General features: G+C 52.6%; 1 protein-coding gene and 1 long non-coding RNA gene across 2 annotated transcripts in view; both read left to right on the forward strand.

Annotated features, from left to right (window-relative positions):
- The first annotated feature begins 212 nt into the window (after positions 1-212).
- On the forward strand, positions 213-9,041 carry LOC141374426 (uncharacterized). The gene is made up of 4 exons (XR_012381301.1): positions 213-343; positions 807-929; positions 1,589-1,732; positions 8,915-9,041. It is a non-coding gene; the product is annotated as an uncharacterized lncRNA (long non-coding RNA).
- A 2,767-nt stretch (positions 9,042-11,808) lies between these two features.
- CSMD2 (CUB and Sushi multiple domains 2) overlaps positions 11,809-19,529 on the forward strand; it is a 598,617-nt gene continuing 590,896 nt past the window's right edge. Inside the window, exon 1 of the mRNA XM_073902955.1 lies at positions 11,809-11,998. Within this exon, the coding sequence (XP_073759056.1) occupies positions 11,809-11,998 (190 nt within the window). The remainder of the gene's footprint in view (positions 11,999-19,529) is intronic.

A 19,529-nucleotide genomic window follows, 5' to 3' on the forward strand; every position in this document is an offset into this window, starting at 1 on the left:
GGGTTTCAAACGTAACGGCTCCGTGCGCGGGCCGCCCAGGGTTCGGTGCCCAAGGCGCCCCAGCAGGGTGGGGGTGGGGGCCCAGAGGACCCCGGAGCACTTGCCCCTGTTGGAAGTCCAGGGCGCCGCGCCTCCGCCACTCCGTGCGGAACCTCAGCGCCTGCCAAGGGCCCCTGGCGCTGAATTGTGTGATCTTACCCCAAACTGCCATTGTATTGGCCGCTGACCCTGTGCCAAGCTCTGGGCTTTCTGTGTTATATTCAACGAACAAGTTCGTGAAGTTAGTACCATTGTTTATTACCGTTCAGCGTTTGAGGAAACCCAGTCTCTGAGTCAAGAAGAGGTGTGTCCAAGGCCCACTAGGAAGAGGGGAGCACCCAGCCCCCACCCCCTACGGCGGCCCTGATCCCTTGCTCTCAGCTTTTGAGATCCACCAGTCCCTCCTGAGCTGGGTGCAGCGGGTCCCCGGGGTGGAGGGTGAGCCGGTGGGAGTGGGGTCAGGGGCTCAGGTGCAGAGAGAAGGGCTAAGTTAGCAGTTTGCGCCCAGTGGGCTCCCCCTTCTCACTGGATGGGCTTCATTAAACTCCTAACCGACACAGAGCATTTGCCTGCCCAGGGGTCTCTGGTCCCATGAGTCAGTCGTCGTTCCTCCGGGGTTTCACCCAGAAAAGGGAGAGCCAGATCACTGGGAAGAAGAGTGGATGGGAACAGACCAGAGCCGGTTGAACCCGGACACTGCCACCTCCTAGCGGTGGGACCCCAACCACTTTTTTAACTTCTCCCACGCTCCTTCTTTCATTCCCCAGGATTGACTGAGGACCTCCAGGTGATTGCTGGGCACTGAGGAAGCATGCAGGTGAACAAGCTAGCATGGTCCCTGCTCTCCTGAAGCCTATATTCAGGGCAAGGAGACATCACAAGCTAGCAAGGCAAGTAAATAAGCACGAATTACAGATGAAATAAGGGCTCTGATGGGACAGGGGGAGGGGAATGGTGGCAGCATTAGATGGATGTCCAGTTAGGCCTCTTTGAGGAGCTAAGGTAATACTGGAGATGAGACCAAAGGAGGAGAAGGAATCCTTTTATGTAAAAATGGTGTTAAAAAATTTTTTAAGAAAACCACATTTCCAGCACATAGTCGGCACTCAATAAATACGTGTTGGATGAATTAATGATATATCATATGTGAAGTACCTGGCATGCAGTAGGTGCCCAATACACAACCCTGCTCTTTAGAGAAGGCCTGAGTTCCTGGAAATGTTGACTCTCAATTTTGAAATCCGAGCTTCATTCCCCTTTGATTTTCATTATAAAATTGAAGATGTTCTCCTTTGGGGAAAATTCTGAGGACCTAGACTGAATAAAATTATAGTTAAGAATGTAGAAAACCTTTTAAGATAGTGTATTTAAAGGAAAAGTGATCATTTCTGATGAAATATTAATAGTTCTGAAAATGTCACTCAGTGTTTGTACTGCTTGGCATTTGGTTGGCTAACACCTATGCTTAGAGCAGAACGCCAACAACCCAGCACTGCCCAGGCCAGTAAGTTAGCCAGCTCACTCACTCCTGTTCTTTCTCCCCCCACAGCAGGAGACTAGGCAACAGGGGCTAAATTGGAAAAGATTGGGGAAAAAAACAATAAAATGCAGCAGGGATATGGAATAAAGATAGGAGCATGTTTCCTGGAGCACACAGCTGAGGTTTCTAGAAGATTCTGCAAGAAGAAAAAATGTAAGTGAAGTAATTTGAAATAGTATAAAACTATGTCCAATATGGTAGTTGCTAAGCCACATGTGGCTATTTTAATTCTACTTTAATGTAAATTAAGTTAAAATTTTCGTTCCTTGGTTACATCAGCCACATTTCAGGTGCAGCTTGCGCCTTGTGGCTACCATTTTGGACTGCACAGAGAACATTTTTATGGTCATGAAACACATACTCTAGAACCAGACTGGATTTAAATTCTGAGCTCATGTGTTCTGGCCTTGGTGTATTAGTTCTCTAGGGCTGCCATGCCAAAGTACCACAGAATGTGTGGCTGAAACAATTGAAATTCATTTCTTCACAGTTCTGGAGGCCAGAAGTCCAAGATCAAGGTGTCTGCGGGATTGGTTCTTTCTGAGGCCTCTCTCATGGGCTCATAGATGGCTTTCTTCTCCCATGTCTTCATATGGTCTTCTGTGTGTACATCTGTCCTCTTCTTATAAGGACACCAGTCATATTGGATTAGGCCCCAACCCATGATCTCATTTTACCTTAATTGCTCTTTAAAGGTTCTGTCTCCACTCACAGTCATATTTTGAGGTACTTGGGGTTAGGACTTCAACATATGAATTTGGAGGGACACCTTTTAGCTCATAACATTTGGGTCTCATCCGTCAAACGGGATGATAATAAAAAACACCTGCTTTGTAGAATTGTTGTAGATGTACTATTATTAAGTGATTACTTAACACATGAAAAGTCCCTAGAATGTGTGGCACATAAGACATCCATAAAAGGCTGTATATTAGTTCCTTTGTTGATTACACTGAAATGTGTGCTACTGGAGTTTCTAAGTAACCGCTTTTGTGCTACATATAGGGAGGGAGGACTTTAGCTGTACTGGGGAAGTTAGTCTGTGATGGAGGGACAGACCCAAATCATCCACTAAGCCTTTCTAGGCTTTGTTCGTTTTTGAGCACCTACCATGGGCCAAGATTGTGCAAGGCACAGGACGAGGAGATGAAGAAAACCTCTCACATAGACATTGTTACAGGTGAGTGAAGGGAGCAAAGCATTCCATAAGTGCCTGGTATATAGCAGATGTGGGGAAAAGTGAGCTTATTCCAGTCTTGTTCAATATATGTAGTTGTGTTCCTTCAGCACATATGTATCTGTGTGCCCAGCACATGAAATGATGTCCGTGACCACTGAATGCTTTACTTCAAGGTCTGCAAAGGGGCAGGGACCAGGCCCGTCTTCAGCACCTTGAACAGTGGGTTCAATTTGTTTGGACAAATTCTTAAATTACCTGTTACTGCCTTTATGACACTGGGCAGATTGTTTAACCTCTGTATACCTCAGTTTGCTCATCTGGTGAAACAGGGATAATGCCAACTTCATAGAGTTGTTTTGCAACAGCTGAGATAATGCAGGTAGGGGGCTTAGGATAGGGACCCAGTGGATATTAGCTATCAGTATTTAGAAAGCAGGAAAGCCTCAGGAAGAAGCAACCCTCCCTCCCTATTCCCCAGCCTGGCTTCCATCATGGGCACTGTCATGGCCAAGCTCATCCAGGTGGGCACAGCCTGCCCTCTGCAAAGGCCTTCATAGGCCCCAAAGCAGCTTCCTCTTGTAGGCCCTGTCCCTCATCTAACATATTTGAAACACACCCACCTCTCACCACAAATATAACTTTCTGGCTGTACAAGAAAACTGAAAGGATTTTTGCCATTTTGCTTTTGAAAAATTTTGGCCATGAGTAATTTAATTTACTGTTGGCTATGACTTCTTACTGTGCTTGGTGCCTACCTGGGAGATCTTGCGCGGTAAGAAAACTCCAACCTACAAATTGTTATCAAATGTAAGGAAATTTTTATGACTACTAAATTCCACTGTCAATGAAGTTGACATAATGTTACATTTTGCATTTAATTACATATTTACTGATTTTAATGTTGCAGTTGTCTACTTTGTATTGTGGAGCTAATAAAAACATCTTTAGGCTCCCAAAAACCCATAGAGAACCCCCCTCTTCATTCCCAGGCCAGCGATGCCCTAATGGGGTCAGGCTGCCCAGAGGCAGGGGAGGGGAGGCATGCATAGAGAGATGTCAGGTAAATTTCCTGAGGGACAAACCATCAGAGCTAGAGGAAGGGGAGGGTGCAGCCACGTGTCACAGGAACAAGCCTTCCTGGATATTGTCCCGGCAACTGAAGCCAGCCACAGAGCAGCCAGCCATTTCTAGGACTTTGAAAAGGACACCAGAATGCTCTGGAAGCAAAGCTATGACTCTGGCTTTTCTCTCCTGCTTTTCCATTGGAAGAATAGAATGGCAATAGATGGCAAACCTTGCCATGGCCCAGGGGATTTCATCTCTTATTCTTGCCCCCATTCCTGATCTACAGGTGGGAAGATTGTTAAGGGTTTAGGCTGTGGTCACTGACATACTTGAATTTGAATTCCTGCTCTGCTACTTACTGTGGATGGCTTTACACACGCTTACCTCCGCTGGCATTTCATCATCGGCAAAGTGGTTGAAACAACAGACAGGTGCAGAGGGGGAGAGGTTCAGATAGGAAAATGCAAAGTTCTCAGCACAGATACCTGATTATTGTTATTACCAGCTAATAAAGTAAAAGTGGTAGCTTATGAGATGTCCATTTAACGTCAGGGAAAAGGAAGACCATAGGTGATGGAAGGAAAGAATACAACTTGGCATTGGTGGCCCAGTAAGGTAGCAAAAAAGTCAGAATGCATTTGACCTTTCACTTCCTGCTCTGGCTTTCCCGCCAGACTCATCGTGACAGGAGCCCCAAGAATTTCTGGAGGGGCTGTATGTGGGATCCTTCTCAACTACAAGCTTGGTGTTCTGCCCTTCCATAACTTCCATGCCAGGATGTTGGTCACCAATATGCATTCATTTAAGATTTATACGAGCTGACTGCTGAGATAATTTGAGGCAGCTTTCAGATTAAAAAGTACAAATTACAGCATTGAAGAATAAAGCAAGAACTGACTTCATCTAAAGAAAATAAAGAGTTGCTACTTTGGTAGCCCCTGAATTGGTCAGAATGCACGGAGGTAATAAGGTAATAAAACTGGCTATCCCTATATTTCAGCTAAAGCGAAAATGGAAACACGTCGGAAGGCAGAGTTTTTATTTTCTGACAGCAGAAAATACACATCTTCATCTGTGGAGACAAAATGTTTCCTGGAAATAACCCCAAGCATGAATTTATCATGAGTCCCTGTATAAAGGACACTGAATGACATAGTAGGCAATATATTCAATTCTGTTTTCATAAAGACAGAAATGCCATTAAGTTGGTCAGTTTCTCATATCAGGGGTTCTCTGAAGACATAAAGCATAACATGAAATCATAACTCAGAGAAGGCATTTCTTTAAGGAACTCAGATAATGAAGTCTAGGGGAGACACCTTCGGGTCCATTCCACAACCATTACTGAGCACCTAGTCAAGCATCCCTCCATCCATCCACCCATCCATCCATCCGTCCATCCATCCATCCATCCATCCATCCACCCAGCAGAGCTCTACTGAATGCACACCATGTACCAGGCCCTCTAAGTGGCACTGGTGAAGACTGCTTGCAAGAGCTGACACCTGGACTGTGTTCTGAAGGACAAACAGGAGGACACCAGACACAGCAGCAGGAGGAGAGCATCCCAGGCTGAGGGAACAGCACGCATAAAGGCCCAAGGCAAAGGAGAGAGAAAGCTGGCCCATCTCAGGAGCACAAGGGGCTCCAAATGGCCAGAGCATGGGTGGGTGGGTATGGGGAGTGGGGGCACAGGGGCTAGAGGAGCAGGTTGGGGCAGGTTAATGGAAGCCCCTGTAGGAAGAATCTAGCAGGGAGCTTGGATTTTACTCTGTAGGTCATGGGGAAATGTCCTGGGAAGGTGGGGGAGCTGTGAAATCAGGGTAGTGCTTGCAAAATAACTGGTGGCAAAGAGGAGGCTACACTGAATGGGGACAAGAGCAGAGCTGGGGCACTTGTGATGTGGCTGTTGTAAGAAACTGGGAAGAAAGACCACAAGACCTGGGAGATATTAAGGGGGCAGAATTTAGATAACTTGGGGGACTTCCTGGATGTGGAGGCCCAGGGAAAGGGTCCAGGATGAGCTTCGCAGCTTTTTGGCCCAGGCACCTGTGGACATGGAGACACCAAGCAGAGAGGTGGGGTGCGGTGACAGGTTAGAAGCAGGGGAGTTCAGGCGTGAGCAGGCTGGGGCACAGCGTCCTGTGGGACATCCAGGAGGACAGGATGCCAGATACCCTGCAGGCACTAGGGACCACCGAGACCTTCAGGAGGAGGTTTCTGCCGGAGGTGACTCTCAGCCCACCAGCAGTGGGGGATGGTGAGATGTGGGACAATTACAGAGCATGGAGAGTGCAGGAGGGAGATCCCCTGCCCCTTCCATCCTTCTGCCAGCATCCTGGACTGCACAAACGCTGCAGAAGCCTCAGACTGTCTCCCTCCCGGCGCTTGCCCACACTGCTTACTTCCGGGACCGGGCCACCTCTCACCGGCCTCTCTCCCTAGGCTGAGCCAGGTGCCTTCCTCCTCCTTACCCCTCGCTGTATTTAATCATGGCTTGCTGTTTATCTCCCTCCCCAATAAACTATCAACCCCCTAAGGGCAGGGACTACTGGCAATGTCTTCTTCTTCTTTGTTCATTATTTGCTTCCTCAGCACCCAGCACAGACCTGGGCATGCAGATCAACATTTGAGACGTGGACAAACGAATGAGTGAGGAGGAAGCCCATGACTACCCGGGGTACTCCAGAAAAAACCAGGGAGGGTTGTATAAGGGTACTGCTGCTGGGACATGCCCCAGTATTCCAGTGGCTTAATGCTGTTGAAGATCATTTCTCATACAAGGGTCTGATCCTGGTGTCTCTGGTTGGTGGTGATTTTCCTCCACACAGTGATTTGGGATCCAGGCTTCTTCCAGCTTGTGGCTCTGCCATCCCCAAGGGACACAAACGCTCTGTACCGGCCGGCAGATGGAGGAGGAAGGATGAGAGGATTTTATGGGATCAGCCTTGAAGTGGCATACACCACTTTTGCTTACGTTCCTTTGGCTGGGACCTTGTCTCGTGACTTCACCCAATTATAAAGGGGACTGGGAAATGTAGCGGCTTCTCAGGACACTTCAGCATTATCGACATCTTGGGCCGAGTAATTTGATGAGGGTGGAGGAGAGCTTCCCCGGGCATTGTAGGATGTCCAGCAGCATCCCTGACTTCTACCCTGTAGAGGCTAGTAACACCCTCCAGTTGCGAACATAGTCAAATATTCCCTGGGGGCCAGTACTGCCCCTGGTTGAGAACTGCTGCATTCTATGGAAGGGGAAGCCTGCGCTTCTGAGAGAGCTGGCCAAGTTGCAAGGGAGCCCCAGCAGGGGGACCGGGGGCGAGGAGTTGGTTAGGAAGGGCCACCTGGGGGAGGTGCCATAGAGCCAAGCGGGGTGGTTAGGACCATTTACTCTGCACGGTGAGAGAGGAATGGTACTGCTGTCAGAGACAGTGTGAGTAAAGGCACGAGGCATGATAGCATAGCAGACTGGAGCTTCCAAATAGAGATGAGTCTAGAATAGCCCCCAACCTGTGCATTATGGCCTCTGAGAAGCCAAGGAGAAATCTGACCTCTTTTGCCACCGATGGGAGTGCTATCCCTTTCCTTGTATCACAAATGGACTTTTCTACAAGAAATGTCAGAATTCGGGGCCCCCCACATTTGGTAGCCCTGGAGGAAAGGCTGACCAGGGGCCCTTCTCACTTCTCCCTCCTGGCATCTGAGGCCCACAGCCTCACCACCCTCTGTGCTGGGCTTTTTCTTCCTCAACCCTCGCTGTCACCTTTCCCTGGGAAGCAGATCCCTGTCATCTCCACAGTGACAGCCTTGCTCTTGGGACAGATGAACTCTGATCATGCTGGTGATTTACAATCCCCACCCTCCACTCAGACCCCAGGCTCCTCCTTGGAGCCCTTGCCTTTGCTCTGTGGCCCTTCTCTGCCCTGCCAGCTGACCTCTCCCCCCCCCCCCCCCCCAGGGGCCTCCACTTCTGCCCTCATCCTGCAGAGCCTCCTATTGGCCCCTGCCCCCACCCCTTGGCTTCAGAAAGCTCCTGCATTTTCTTCTTGGGTCAAAATGAAAATTGTAGGACATCAAGTCTCCAGCCCCTCCTTGAATCAGGCTGAATTCTCCAGCGCATCAGGTCTTGTTTTCTTTCTAAAACGAACTCTGATCTTATCTAGATATTAGGCTTATCTTGGTGAGTCACTATACTGCACTGGGCTTTTTTGCAACGTGATATTGTGGAGACATCTTGACCCATGGCTGCCTACTGCTCTGGGGAGAATGGAAGGGGAATGTAGGGGGCCAGTCCTGGAGGCTGGGCTGAGGGCCACCCTCTCCTAGGCTAGCAGGGAGGGCTGTTATCATCTCCGGGACTCCTGCTTCTCCCTTGCCCTGTGAATGTTCTCAAGGCTCCTGTCTCTGCCTGTACCCACATCACTTCCAGCAAAGACTACTGCAGTCACCTTCCAAGTGCATTCCCTTTTTCTGCCCCCTCCTTCCCATCTGTTATGGGTAGAATTGTCTCTCCTTCCTCAAATTTGTATGTTGAAGCCCTAACTTCCAGTACTTCTGAATGGGACTATATTCAGAGACAGGGTTTTGAAGAGGTCATCAAGTTAAAATGAGGTCAGGGTGGGCCCTAATCCAGTGACTGGTGTCCTTCTAAGAAGAGGCGATCTGGACACAGGCATGTTCAGAGGGGAGACAATGTGAAGAGAGAGGGAGAAGGCCATCTGCAAGTCAAGGAGAGAGGACTCAGAAGGAGCCAACCCTGTGGACACCTTGATCTCAGACTTCGAGCCTCCAGAACTGTGGGAAAATGAATTTCTGCCGCTTAAGCTACACACTGTGTAGTACTTTGTTATGGCAGCCCTAGTGAACTAATACGCCTCTTATTTTTCACCACCCACGACTAAAACCCACACTCCTCACCACCCCCCACGCCTCTTCACGTCCGCTTCTTGTGCTCCCACCTCTTCCCGCATCTGCTAGGGGCCCCCCGTCTTGCTCACTTGATCCCCTACACTCTGTCTCTTGCCCCTGTCCCTTTTCAGAGACTTGCCCATGGCCCCTGTACCAAAAACCTCTTTCCCACCTCTTTGCAGGGCTGCGCTGCTTAATCTGGATCCCACTTTCGAGGTCACCACCTCAGAGAGGCCTGCCCAGACTACCTATTTAAAGTTACATTCCCCCCATATTCTTTCTCAGAGCACCATGACTTTTCCTTCATCACATCCTTAGTTAGTAGCATTATATATATTTATCTATCACCTACCTTCATCAAGCCAGGGACTGTTCACCTGGGTGTATATTTATTATCTAGTACAGTGTCCATCGTGTAATGATGCTCACTAAATATTTGCTGAGTAAATCTTCATCTTGCCAAAATCTCTATCCAGGCCTCAGGGCCCTGCCAAAATCCTGCTTCCCTCCTTAGGTGAGCCTTTCGATTCCCCCAAGTCCAAGACAAGCTTAGTCTTGTTTTGTCTCTGTAAAGTGTCCCTTGTGGCATGGTGATCACCATGGCCCCACTGTATGGGTTGTGTGTGGGGTGCCCACCTCTGCCCCACATTCTCCGAAGCTGGCCTGCACACTGTGGATGGCCTCAGTAAATGTATGTGGACCCAAGTAGATCAGAGAGAGGGATGAATGGTGGAGGAAGTAACTGGGCCATTTACAGGGATGAAAAGTGCACCCCTGCCCTCCACAGCCCCCAATGAGAAGGATGACAGACATTCCTTTTGCCAGGGAGGGTTTGGGGGCAAACCTCAGCTGTGGGTTGCAGCCACAGAGCAAAGTTCTGGGGCTGAGAAGGGGCTAGGGGCAGTCCACTGGCCTGGAGCCCCAGAATTATAGAGCAGCCCAGACTCTTCTGCCCAGCTGTGGGCTGCTGGGGAGGGCTGGGCATCTGCCAGCTCGTCTCTGTAGGAGAACCCAGCAGGCAGGAAAGGGGGAAGGCCCAAGCTTAGGAGCCAGGAGCCCACCCCAGGGAAGGCCCCAGCCAGCAGCCCCCCAAGGCTGCCATCCACTCACCGCAGAACCAGCCCCTCCCTCCTCCCCAGGGCTGGTGGGAAGGCCTTGGCTAGTCTTGGCTGGCTGAGCCCTCTCTTTCAGGGGCTGGGCCTGGACAATGGGAAGTGAAAAGCCCCCTCCCCACCGCCCTGGGGACATAAAGCAGGCCTTTCACTGTGGAGTTCTGGCTGCTTCGGTTGGTTCTTGGCACCCAGCAAGGCGGTGTCGGGAGGGGCGAGAAAGCAAGTGTGTTGGGGGTGGGGATGGGCCGGCGATTCGGAGGATGCTCGCCGGCCCGGGGCCACCGGGCAGGCTCCCCAGCTGTGGGATGAGCTCATTCAGGGAAACCGGAACAACTTGGGGTGGGGGTGGGGGATGGGCATCAAGGAAGCTGGGAGATCGTGGCTCTAGGGAGCAAGTTTTTCGTGGGGAGCAAGGACAAGCACCTACTCCTCCGGCCCTGCCCATCACCCCTCTCCATTCGAGATCGGCAATCCCGTAGCCCTTTCCAGGCTCTTTCCCGGAAATTCCCAGGCCCCCGCCGACCGCCGGCCGCTGGCCCCGGGACTCGCAGATAGCCGAGCTCCGGCTTGGCCAAACCCCTAAGCCCGGAGCTCAGCCTCTCTCCGGTGCCTCAGGCAAAGGGGGTGGGGTGCTCACCGAGTAGTGTCTCTCCGCTGGGCGCGCCAGCGGGAACCTTCCCCACCCCCAGCCTTGCCCCTCCCGGTCCCCTCCGGCCTCCTTCCCCCCCCACCCCGTCCCCCGCAGTAGCTCTTCCCTCTCGCCCAGAGTTTGGCGTAGACAGCGAAGGAGCCATCGTGACTGACGGAGGAGTCTAGGGAAGACGAGACAGAGACAGCGACCGACTGGGGGTGGGGGATGGGGTGGGGACCGACGCTGAGCGTTTGGGGGCAGGCGGCAGCGGTGACGGGGGAGAGGTGGGGAGCAGCTCACGCCACTGGGAGAAACTCTCCCGGTTTGGGGCCGTGGCTGGGAGGGGGAAGGGAGAAGAAGCAGGATCCGGTTATTTAATTTTGAGGATAAATTGTACAAGTAACTCTTGCATCGTCCTTCCACCTCACCTGCCCCACGCACCCTCCCAATCCCTCACCCCTCCACCCGAGCGCATACATGCATTCCTCCCTCCATCCTGATTTTGTCTTAGGGTAGGGGCAGGACCGCATCGAGCCAAATAACCGGTCGCCCCCCCCGACCCCCGTCGCCCAATTCTTAACCCTGGGTGTGAGCGCACACACCCTTCCTTCTCCTGGGATGGGGTAGAAGGCTATTGCGAATGGGTCTCCTAAACATCGGCCCCGACCCCCAGATTGCAAGTTCAAAGCCACCACCCATGATCAGCTCGTAAGAGCCGTGACTTGGGGAACCGCATCCTTCTTTGGTTACCTTTTCACAGACAGTATTCCAATTTCCAAACGTGGAAGAGGCATGTGTGTGTGTGTGTGTGTCGGTATCACTGTGTGTATGTGCGCGCGTGTGTGGATGGGGGGGGTGTATTAATGGGTGATCTTATAAATGGAAACGAGAGGACTGAACTTAAAAGAAACTGGTCAATTGTAAAACAAACAGGAATAAACAACCCTTAAGATGTAATTTGTGTTTTATCTGGAGGTGGAGGTGGCGCTGAAGAGGAACCCCCACCCTCCAATATTTTTTCCTTTGCTGCGCCTCCACCCCCAGCATTTGGAGCGGCGGAGAAGCGGCTCCGGAGTGATTAATCCGGGGATAATTCACCCCCCCGCCCCCCGGCGCGAACCCCGCGAAGCGGGATTGGAGCGAGTCATTTCCGAGAGCGCAGCGCGCCTCTCCCCGGCCGGGCGGACACTTGGTTCATTCCAGCCGCAGAAGCTCAGGGCTCCCGCGTACCGGGATTTTTTTCCGAGCAGAAAAAAAAAGCTCCAGAGCTCTCCTGACCTCCTTTCTCCTCGGCGGCGAGCGGAGCCTCTCCCTCGGCGCTGCCGGCCGCGCCATGCCGCGCTCGCGGGGACGGAAGCAGGGGTGCTGCGGCTGCCCCGCGGGGAGGGCTCGAGGCGAAGCCAGAATTTCGGCGCTCGTGTCGGGCGCCCGGAGCCGCTGGGGCCGCCGGCCGCCGCAGCCAACGCCGCTGCCGCCGCTGCTGCTGCTGGGCTGGGGGCTGCTCAGCGCCTCGGCCGCCGCGGGTAAGTCCGGCCGCGCCGGAGAGCCGCGGCCGCCGCGCGCCCCACCCGAGCTCCTCGCCCACCCCTCTCCGACAGGGTCCCTGTCCCTTTCCCCGCTCTCTCCCTTAACCTTCTCCACTCCCAGTCGCCCACCTTCCTGCTCAGCCTCGCTTCAGTCGATCCCCCATCCTCCTCCCACCCTCAGCCGCGTCCTCACCTCCACCCTCACCCTCATTGCTACCCTCAACCCCAACCGCAACTTGGCCGGATGCGGCCGGCGTGGGGGGCCTGGGAGACAAACATCCCCGCCCGGGGCTGAGGGGCACCCGGACCGTGGCTTCAGTTGCTCCAGCCTCCCAGCCCCCCTAGGTGCCAGGCTTTTCCCCGATAAACTTTCCTGGAGCCCTACCCCCACCGCCGCCTCCCGATTCCGGTTGGCACACGGGTCCTGGGGGCTGGAGAGGAATGGCGCGCCCCCTCCCCGTTTCTGCGTCCGCAGGGTCTGCCCTTCCTGCCCCCGCCCATTTGCTCGTGGAATGAAGCCCGCGCCCCAGCCGGAGCCGTATCGAGATTGCGCCCACCACCCCCCTACCCAAGTGTCCCCCCCCCCCGGGCTCGTGGCTAGAGGTGGGGGGGCGGTCAGGTGGGCGCGCGCCCAGGGCCAGGGTCCCGCGCACGCCTTGCGGGAAGACTAAGGTGGGGGCTGGAGGGTGCTGAGCCACAGGGAGGCGGGGGCGGGGGTTGTGCCCAGGGGCGAGGGAGGGAGTGTCGCCGCCAGGTTCCGCGCCGCCACGTTCCCCTCGGTTCCCACTCCGCGCCAAAGTGCCCTTTCCCGCGCCCTGCTGCAGCCGAGCGCCGGGGCTGCGGCTGCGGCGGCGCGGGCGGCGGGACCTGCTCCCGGCGACCGAGTCAGGGAGGGGGGCGGACCTAGCGGGTGCGACGAGTCCCTGAACTTCGCGGATGTCTGGCTGCAGCTTGCGGACTGGGGAGGGCACGCGGGCCTTCGGGAGAACCCAGTCCCCAGTGGGGACCAGTGGCCCCGACTGGTGCCCTTCCACTTTATCTCTCGCACCCCTCTGAGGCTCAGTGCTAGCCACAGCCTAGAAAGTTCCGTGTGCCCGGGTGGGGACGGGTCCAACGGGCGACGCCTGGGGCCGCATTTTCATTTAGCGGGGAGGCTGACACTGGGGGAGAAAACCTGTAACACCTGCTGCCTAGGCCTGGACTCGGGCCACCTCCGGCCTGGATCCGTGGTTTTTGTTTTGTTTTGTTTTGTTTTGTTTAAACCACCGATTGAACCTCTGAAGGCTTGGCCTCCGCCACTCCAGCATCCCAGGGCTCCCTTCTTGGAAAGCGCGCCCCTTCCCTGGCAAGCTTTGTGGCCCATTCTGGGCTCCAGCATCTTATGAACGCGTCCCTTAGCCGAGAATGTTAGGGTTGCTGTTCTGGGAAGGCGCCCTGAGCTAGCCTCAGCCTCCCCATCCCGACTTGACCGGACTTTCTTGGTTCTCCTAGGAGTCATAGCTGCCGACACCCAGAGAGGGGCGCCCGCGGTGCGCTCGCCTAGGAGCTCTGGCCTCGCACACACCCACACCCACTGGGTGGCTGCACTGTTCACCACGACGCCGCTGGTCCCCTAGACTTGCCACATGGGCGGTGAGGGAACCGCTTCTCCGGGCTGGGACTGTCGGGGCTCTCCGACGTTTGTCCAGGTGTGGCCCTTGCTCTGGCTTAGCCGACTTAGATTTGCCCTGAGGCGATGGAACTGTTTTTCTGGCTTAGATTTGTCCCTGCCCCCAGGGAATGTCATGCTCCCGGGGAAAGAAAAAGACCGACTCACTGGAGCTTGCACACTGCTGGGCAGTGCTGGAATCCTGCCTTGTGGGGAGAGATCCATTGACTTCCAGCTCTTTGGTCAGTAGAGCAGTTGGCCATGGTGGTGGTGGTGGTGGTGGTGAATGGCTTGGGGGAGGAGGCATTTGCTCTCTGGCTGGGGGCTCTGGCTTCCAGTACATTTCTTTTTAAACCTTTCCCGCATTTAGATGTGCTGTTTGGCCTTGCAAGCAGCAGAGGTTTGGAAATGGACCTGGTGATGGGTGATCGCAGGGTTTGGCAGTTTCGAGGGGGAAGCACATTCATTTTGTGTTCTCTTTACACTGTTGACTTTACAAGACGCTCAGGACCGAACTGTCTCCCTTCCTTGGACCCGTGATGACTGAATACAATGAATATAAGGATTTGAGAACGGGGAGCCTCCTCACTCACCTTTACCTTAGACCCTCAACCCTTCATCTGGGCCGTGCCTCACACTCCCCCTGGCTCCAGCCTCCACAGAGACCTCCCATCAGTTACCTCCTCTCCTAACTGTGGCTCAGTCTGTCTCCCTTCCTCCGTGTCCCCTCGGCGGGTGAACAGCTTACTCTATAATCTAAAACAAGCTAACCAGACTTCTTGGCCCTGTTGACCTTTGAGCTACCATCCCATCTCTTTACCTTTACAAGTGTTTTCAAAGGGGTCTTCAACTCACTACTATTGACTCTCTGCTGTCTGCCTTCTGTCCCCAGGATTGGTACTCTCTAGGAAAGATCACCAAGGACCATCCTGATTGTCAGATCCCTCATACTTAACTGTGTTTATCTTCCTTTACCTCTCTGTGACTTCGAACCCTTTGGGTTACTCCTTTTTAAAATTTCTTCCTTGGGCTCCTGGGATACTGTGCTCTGCTGATTTCTCTCCTGCCTCTTGGCTGTTTCTTCCCAGTCTCTGGTAGTAGCACTTCTTCCCTCCTGTACCCGTTTCCTGCAGCCTTCTATTCCTTGTGCCTTTCCTTTGCTTCCTTTCACCACTTTGTGGGTGAGCTCATCCAGGCCCAGCCCTTCCACCACCACACTCTGAAGCTTCCAGACAGATGTCTCCTGCCAAGACACTTCTCCTGATACATCTACTGGCTTCCTAGTCCATGGAAACTCTGGGTCTAGACAACCCATATATCCAGCTGACTCTTGGATATCTTCACCTAGATGTTTCCCTTCCAAAGCAAACTCATTAGCTCCTTTCCTGAGCCTCCAGGATTCCCTGTGTAGGCTGGTGGTACCTCCCAGTTACCCAGCCCAGAAACCTTAATGTCATCTTCAACTCCTTCCCTATAAGGTGGCCATCAAGTGCCTACCTTCAATTGTTACTAAACCTAGCTACTTTTCTCTGGATTCAGAGGTTCTGAGCATTGACAAGGCTGTCGTGCCTCCCATACGCTTACTAAGTAGTTCAGCATAAAAGCAATATTGAACCGTAAGTATAAGGAATTCCACCAAAGTTCTGATTTTTCCTGTGCTAACCACTGCATTGCTTTTAAGAAAAAATCAAATACCAAATTACTTTTTGAAAAAATTCTCCCTGCTTTGCTTATTCCCTAAGTGCTTGTTTTCAGAGGTTTCTTGCAGACTGGAGCACTGACCATACCCAGTGTTTGATTGTAGTACTAATTGAATTGTCTTCAAAGTATTTATTTATTTGTCTCACATATTGAACTGCGAGCTTCCCGAAGACAGGGACAGCACTTTATTTCTCTTGGTATCCCCAGCACTCAGCTCAGGACCTAGCAGAGAATTAGTGCCTGATAAATGGTTGTTAAATCAGTGGATGGTTTTGAAATATTTTTTTTTCTTGGATGGTTTTCTAGAGACTGATAAGGCTAAATCAAGAGTTTTAGCGGCCAGGACAGCCAGAGATGACAAAGATGCCTGGTCCCCTGTTGCTTTCCCCCTGGAACTAAATGTCACAGATTGGTAAGATAGTTCCTTAGACTTCAGAACCGATGCACAAGCCCTTCGATGTAACTGTGCCCACCCACCCCCCCCCCCGCAAAGGAAAGATATTCAACGACTTGGTCACCAGTGTATGGATTTGAATTTTCATTTGCAATTGAGCTGCAAATTTTTGGTTTTCAAGAAAGAAGCTGACTATAGCAGGTAACGTTGACCATGTCTCCGGCTGGCAAGAGTGTGGCTTTGTTGAAGGTGAGGCAGGGATCGTGTGCAAGGGGACTGGAGAACCAGATTGCGGGCTCTTCGATTGCAGGGTTTGGGTTTGTCCAGAAGAGTCCAGCAGGTGGCTTCGGCAGCACCACCTTGACGCATGTGCATGACCTGCCTCTGCCTCATCATCATTTTCATGCCCGCAGGATTAAGGGACTCTGATTGCCCAGCAGAGCCAGATGCTCCTTGTGGAGAACTGGTTGATCTTCAGACCTGTCCAAGACTCAGGGTCCCCACTTGGAAAAGGGGCAAGTCATTCCTGTGTTGGGGGAAGCACTAGAAATCGGAGATACACCAGACCCAGCATGTACCTACTTTATCCAGCGTGCCCATTTAGTGGAAGCTGGGGCTGAAGCGGGAACCCTGAGGTCAAAGGACTCAGCCTGGAAGTGTGTGAGCCCGCAGCCTGGCCTCAGCCCCCCAGGTACCCCTGAGGTACCCAGGGGAGTAACACTAATGGCTGGTGGTCACTGAGTCCTCATCATGAGCTGGCACCATCCCAAGCACTTGGTTATATTAACTCAAGCCTCACTGCAACCTGGTGAGGCCGGCAATATTATCATCCCCATTTTGTACGGGAAGAAATAGGTTCAGAGAAGCTACGTAACTTAACCACACAACAAGTCAATGGCCAAGCCAGGGCTTGAAGTCAGTTTGCCCAACTCTGAATCCTTTACTTATAACCACACTGTCGTCCGACTTCTAAGGGGACCCAACGGGTGCCATGGCCCCGGAATCCTTCTGCCCAGGCTGCCTGCCGCCTCCCTGCTCTCCCCCCTGGGCTGCTCCCCGCTCCCCCCCCAACCAAGTGATGCTGTTCTGCTGTTGGCACTCGAGGCTTGGACCCCAGACTTCCAACCCCGCAAGCAGCCATGGTCCGTCCGTGGTCTCCACCACAGCTCCCGTACTGCACAGGCATTGTTGGTCTGCTGGTCCCAAACACCCATCTTGACTGAGCTCTCCAGTGGGCTCTCACAGCCCCCAAGCTCCCCTGATGTAAAGCTCACCAGGACATATTGGAGTGTCTTGGTTAGTGAGGTGGTACCTGTTCGTATTCCCTAAAGGCCTATGTGCTCAGGCAGGGAGGTGTAGCCCAGACCACAGCACCCAGCACCCAGCACCCAGCAGACACCCAATGAGCATCTGTCCAGAGGATGAGAGGCAACTTCTCGGGAACCCAAGGCCTCCTTATCCTCACACTGCTCTCTTGGACATTCCCAAGGCCAGGGGTTCAGAGGAGTGGGGAGGGGCAAAGAGGCATGCCCAAGTGGGAGGCGGCCCAGGCCCTTCTGGGGAGCCCTGGGGTATTTGCTGTCCTTTCAAATGTCTGAGACATTACTATTCAATTCGCATAACAATCCAGGTACTTTATCATATTTGAAGAGATTGAGGCTCACAAATTAAGCGGTTTGGCCAAGGTTATAGAGCAGATGGGTGAAGGAGGCAGAATCAACCCTCAGGGCCACCTGACTGCAGGGACCACTCTCTTAATTCATGGAAAGCAATTGTCATGGTGCCAGACACCCTGTTAGCATTCAGTGCATGTTAGATGCTGCCACCACCGCCATTACCCCTACTGGTGTTGCTGCTACTGTCTCCTTGCTTCGGGCACCAGCCTCGCAGAACTGGGAAGGAAACACGTCTAACACCGTGGCACTCTGAGGTGCTGCTAGATGAATCTGCAAGTCTTCCCTCTTTGTTCCTCCCGTGGAAAGGACACCCCTAAGAACCTGGCCAACTCACCCAACGCCATCAACCCCAGTCACTCCTCTTCCTAGCAGGGTACAGCGGGAGGGTCCTTTAGCTCCCCCTAAAAGTTGGACAATGCCACTGATACTGTGCTGGGGTTTTGCTCCTTGAGAGGGGGAGACGGCCTCCCACCCTCTCCTCTCCACCTGCTGCAGAGATTTCCCACACAGGGGAACATCTGGGTGAACCTGAAAATGGAGGATTATTTCAGAGTCCTCTGCCTCACAGAGACACCGTGTCAGGATTCACTGGCTTTGAACAGAACTTGGCTCTCCCTTGAACCCACAGAAAACAAAGGGGAGGCTATGCAGTGTGGGGTTTTCTCAACCTGAAAATGATGGCGAGGTTCTTAGAGCTCTCTCCTGGCTCTTGTAAGTTAAGAGAGACAAAAGAAACTCATTTGTTTTCTTTCTGGACTCTTGAGAGCTCAGTTCCCTGGATTATCTTTTCATACCCCTCCTTTAAATGAGATTCTGTCTTTTTTTTCCTCCGCTCCCTCCCAGATACACGTTTAATTGTTAGATGTTTGGGGGAGGGTGAGCCCTTTGACTTTCTCGTGTAGCTTCATGTAACACGAAGCATGGTCTCGCCTCTGTATACGATCATAGATGAGAGCTTTGACAAAGTGGGGCATGGGAGGGGAGAGAACGTAATGGAATACCATGGCTGGGAATTGGAGAAATAGGGTAATTTGAGGCGGACTGAGCTCAAGTAGGAAGGAGTGAGTTGGGGCAGGATCAAGAGCCTCCGGGAAGTTTTGGGATGTGATAGATGGAATGAATTGGGGTGGATTGGGATGGGTGGTGGAATGGAAGAGAACAGGGTTGAGTGAAATACAACGGTCTGGGGTGGGCTTGAGAGGGTGGGAGAGAGAGCGTTCAGGGGATTGACTGGCAGGATGGGGTGGGTGGGGTAGGAATGGATTAGATGGATTGGGGTGGGATGGGATAGGATGGGATGGGTGGACTCTGGGTGGGGTGGAATGGGACAAATTAGGATTTGGTGGAGTGGGGGCGACTGTGTCCTGGTGGGATGGGTGAGATGGGGATGAGTCAGGATATACTGGGACAGCTTGAGTTGGGTGGATGGGATGGGATACGGGGAGACGTGGGGTTTATAGGCAATTGAGTGGGCACTATAAGGACATGGAAATGAGTGAGGGCACCAGAAACAACCTGCTTCACGTGATTGTAGCATTTTCTTCTTCCTCTCCAGGGCTCCTCAGGTTTTTCTTTACCAGGCTTGTGAAATCTCCAGCAGATGGGAAGTCCCCAACAGGCCTTGCTTCCACTCTGGCATGGATCCTAAAATGCTGGAGGCTCCAGTCTCCTGCTGTCAGAGGTCATTCTTCAGGGAGAAATTGGGAGTCCTCTGTGGCCAGCACCATGAACCCTGTCAGAGAAATATGCCAGAAACATGACAGGAGCCCCCCGTGTAGTCCAGCTCCAGAGAAGTGCACCGTGTCCTCCCTAAAGCTAATGGGGTGGCTGTACCCACAACAAGCCATCTGCTTGGTGGTGTAGGGGTTCACTTCAGTGGCACTACTCTCTTGGGGAGCCTCCCCACTGGAAACTGCCTTTTACTTTCTATCTACTTGTTTCTGTAAATATCAGAATGTTTTAAACTGAATTAATATCTATGAGGATGTCCCTCCTATCACTGAAAGTCATCATTATAAAGAACTTTTATGATGCTAGAAATAATATTATTTAACCATATATGGTTAAATTACTGACAGGACCAAGATAACTCTTAGAAATTTATTTGAG

The sequence above is a fragment of the Callorhinus ursinus genome, unplaced genomic scaffold (assembly GCF_003265705.2).
Source record: "Callorhinus ursinus isolate GAN/ISIS: 27379988/994484 unplaced genomic scaffold, GSC_fseal_2.0 scaffold18, whole genome shotgun sequence".
In the NCBI taxonomy this organism is placed as follows: domain Eukaryota; kingdom Metazoa; phylum Chordata; class Mammalia; order Carnivora; family Otariidae; genus Callorhinus; species Callorhinus ursinus.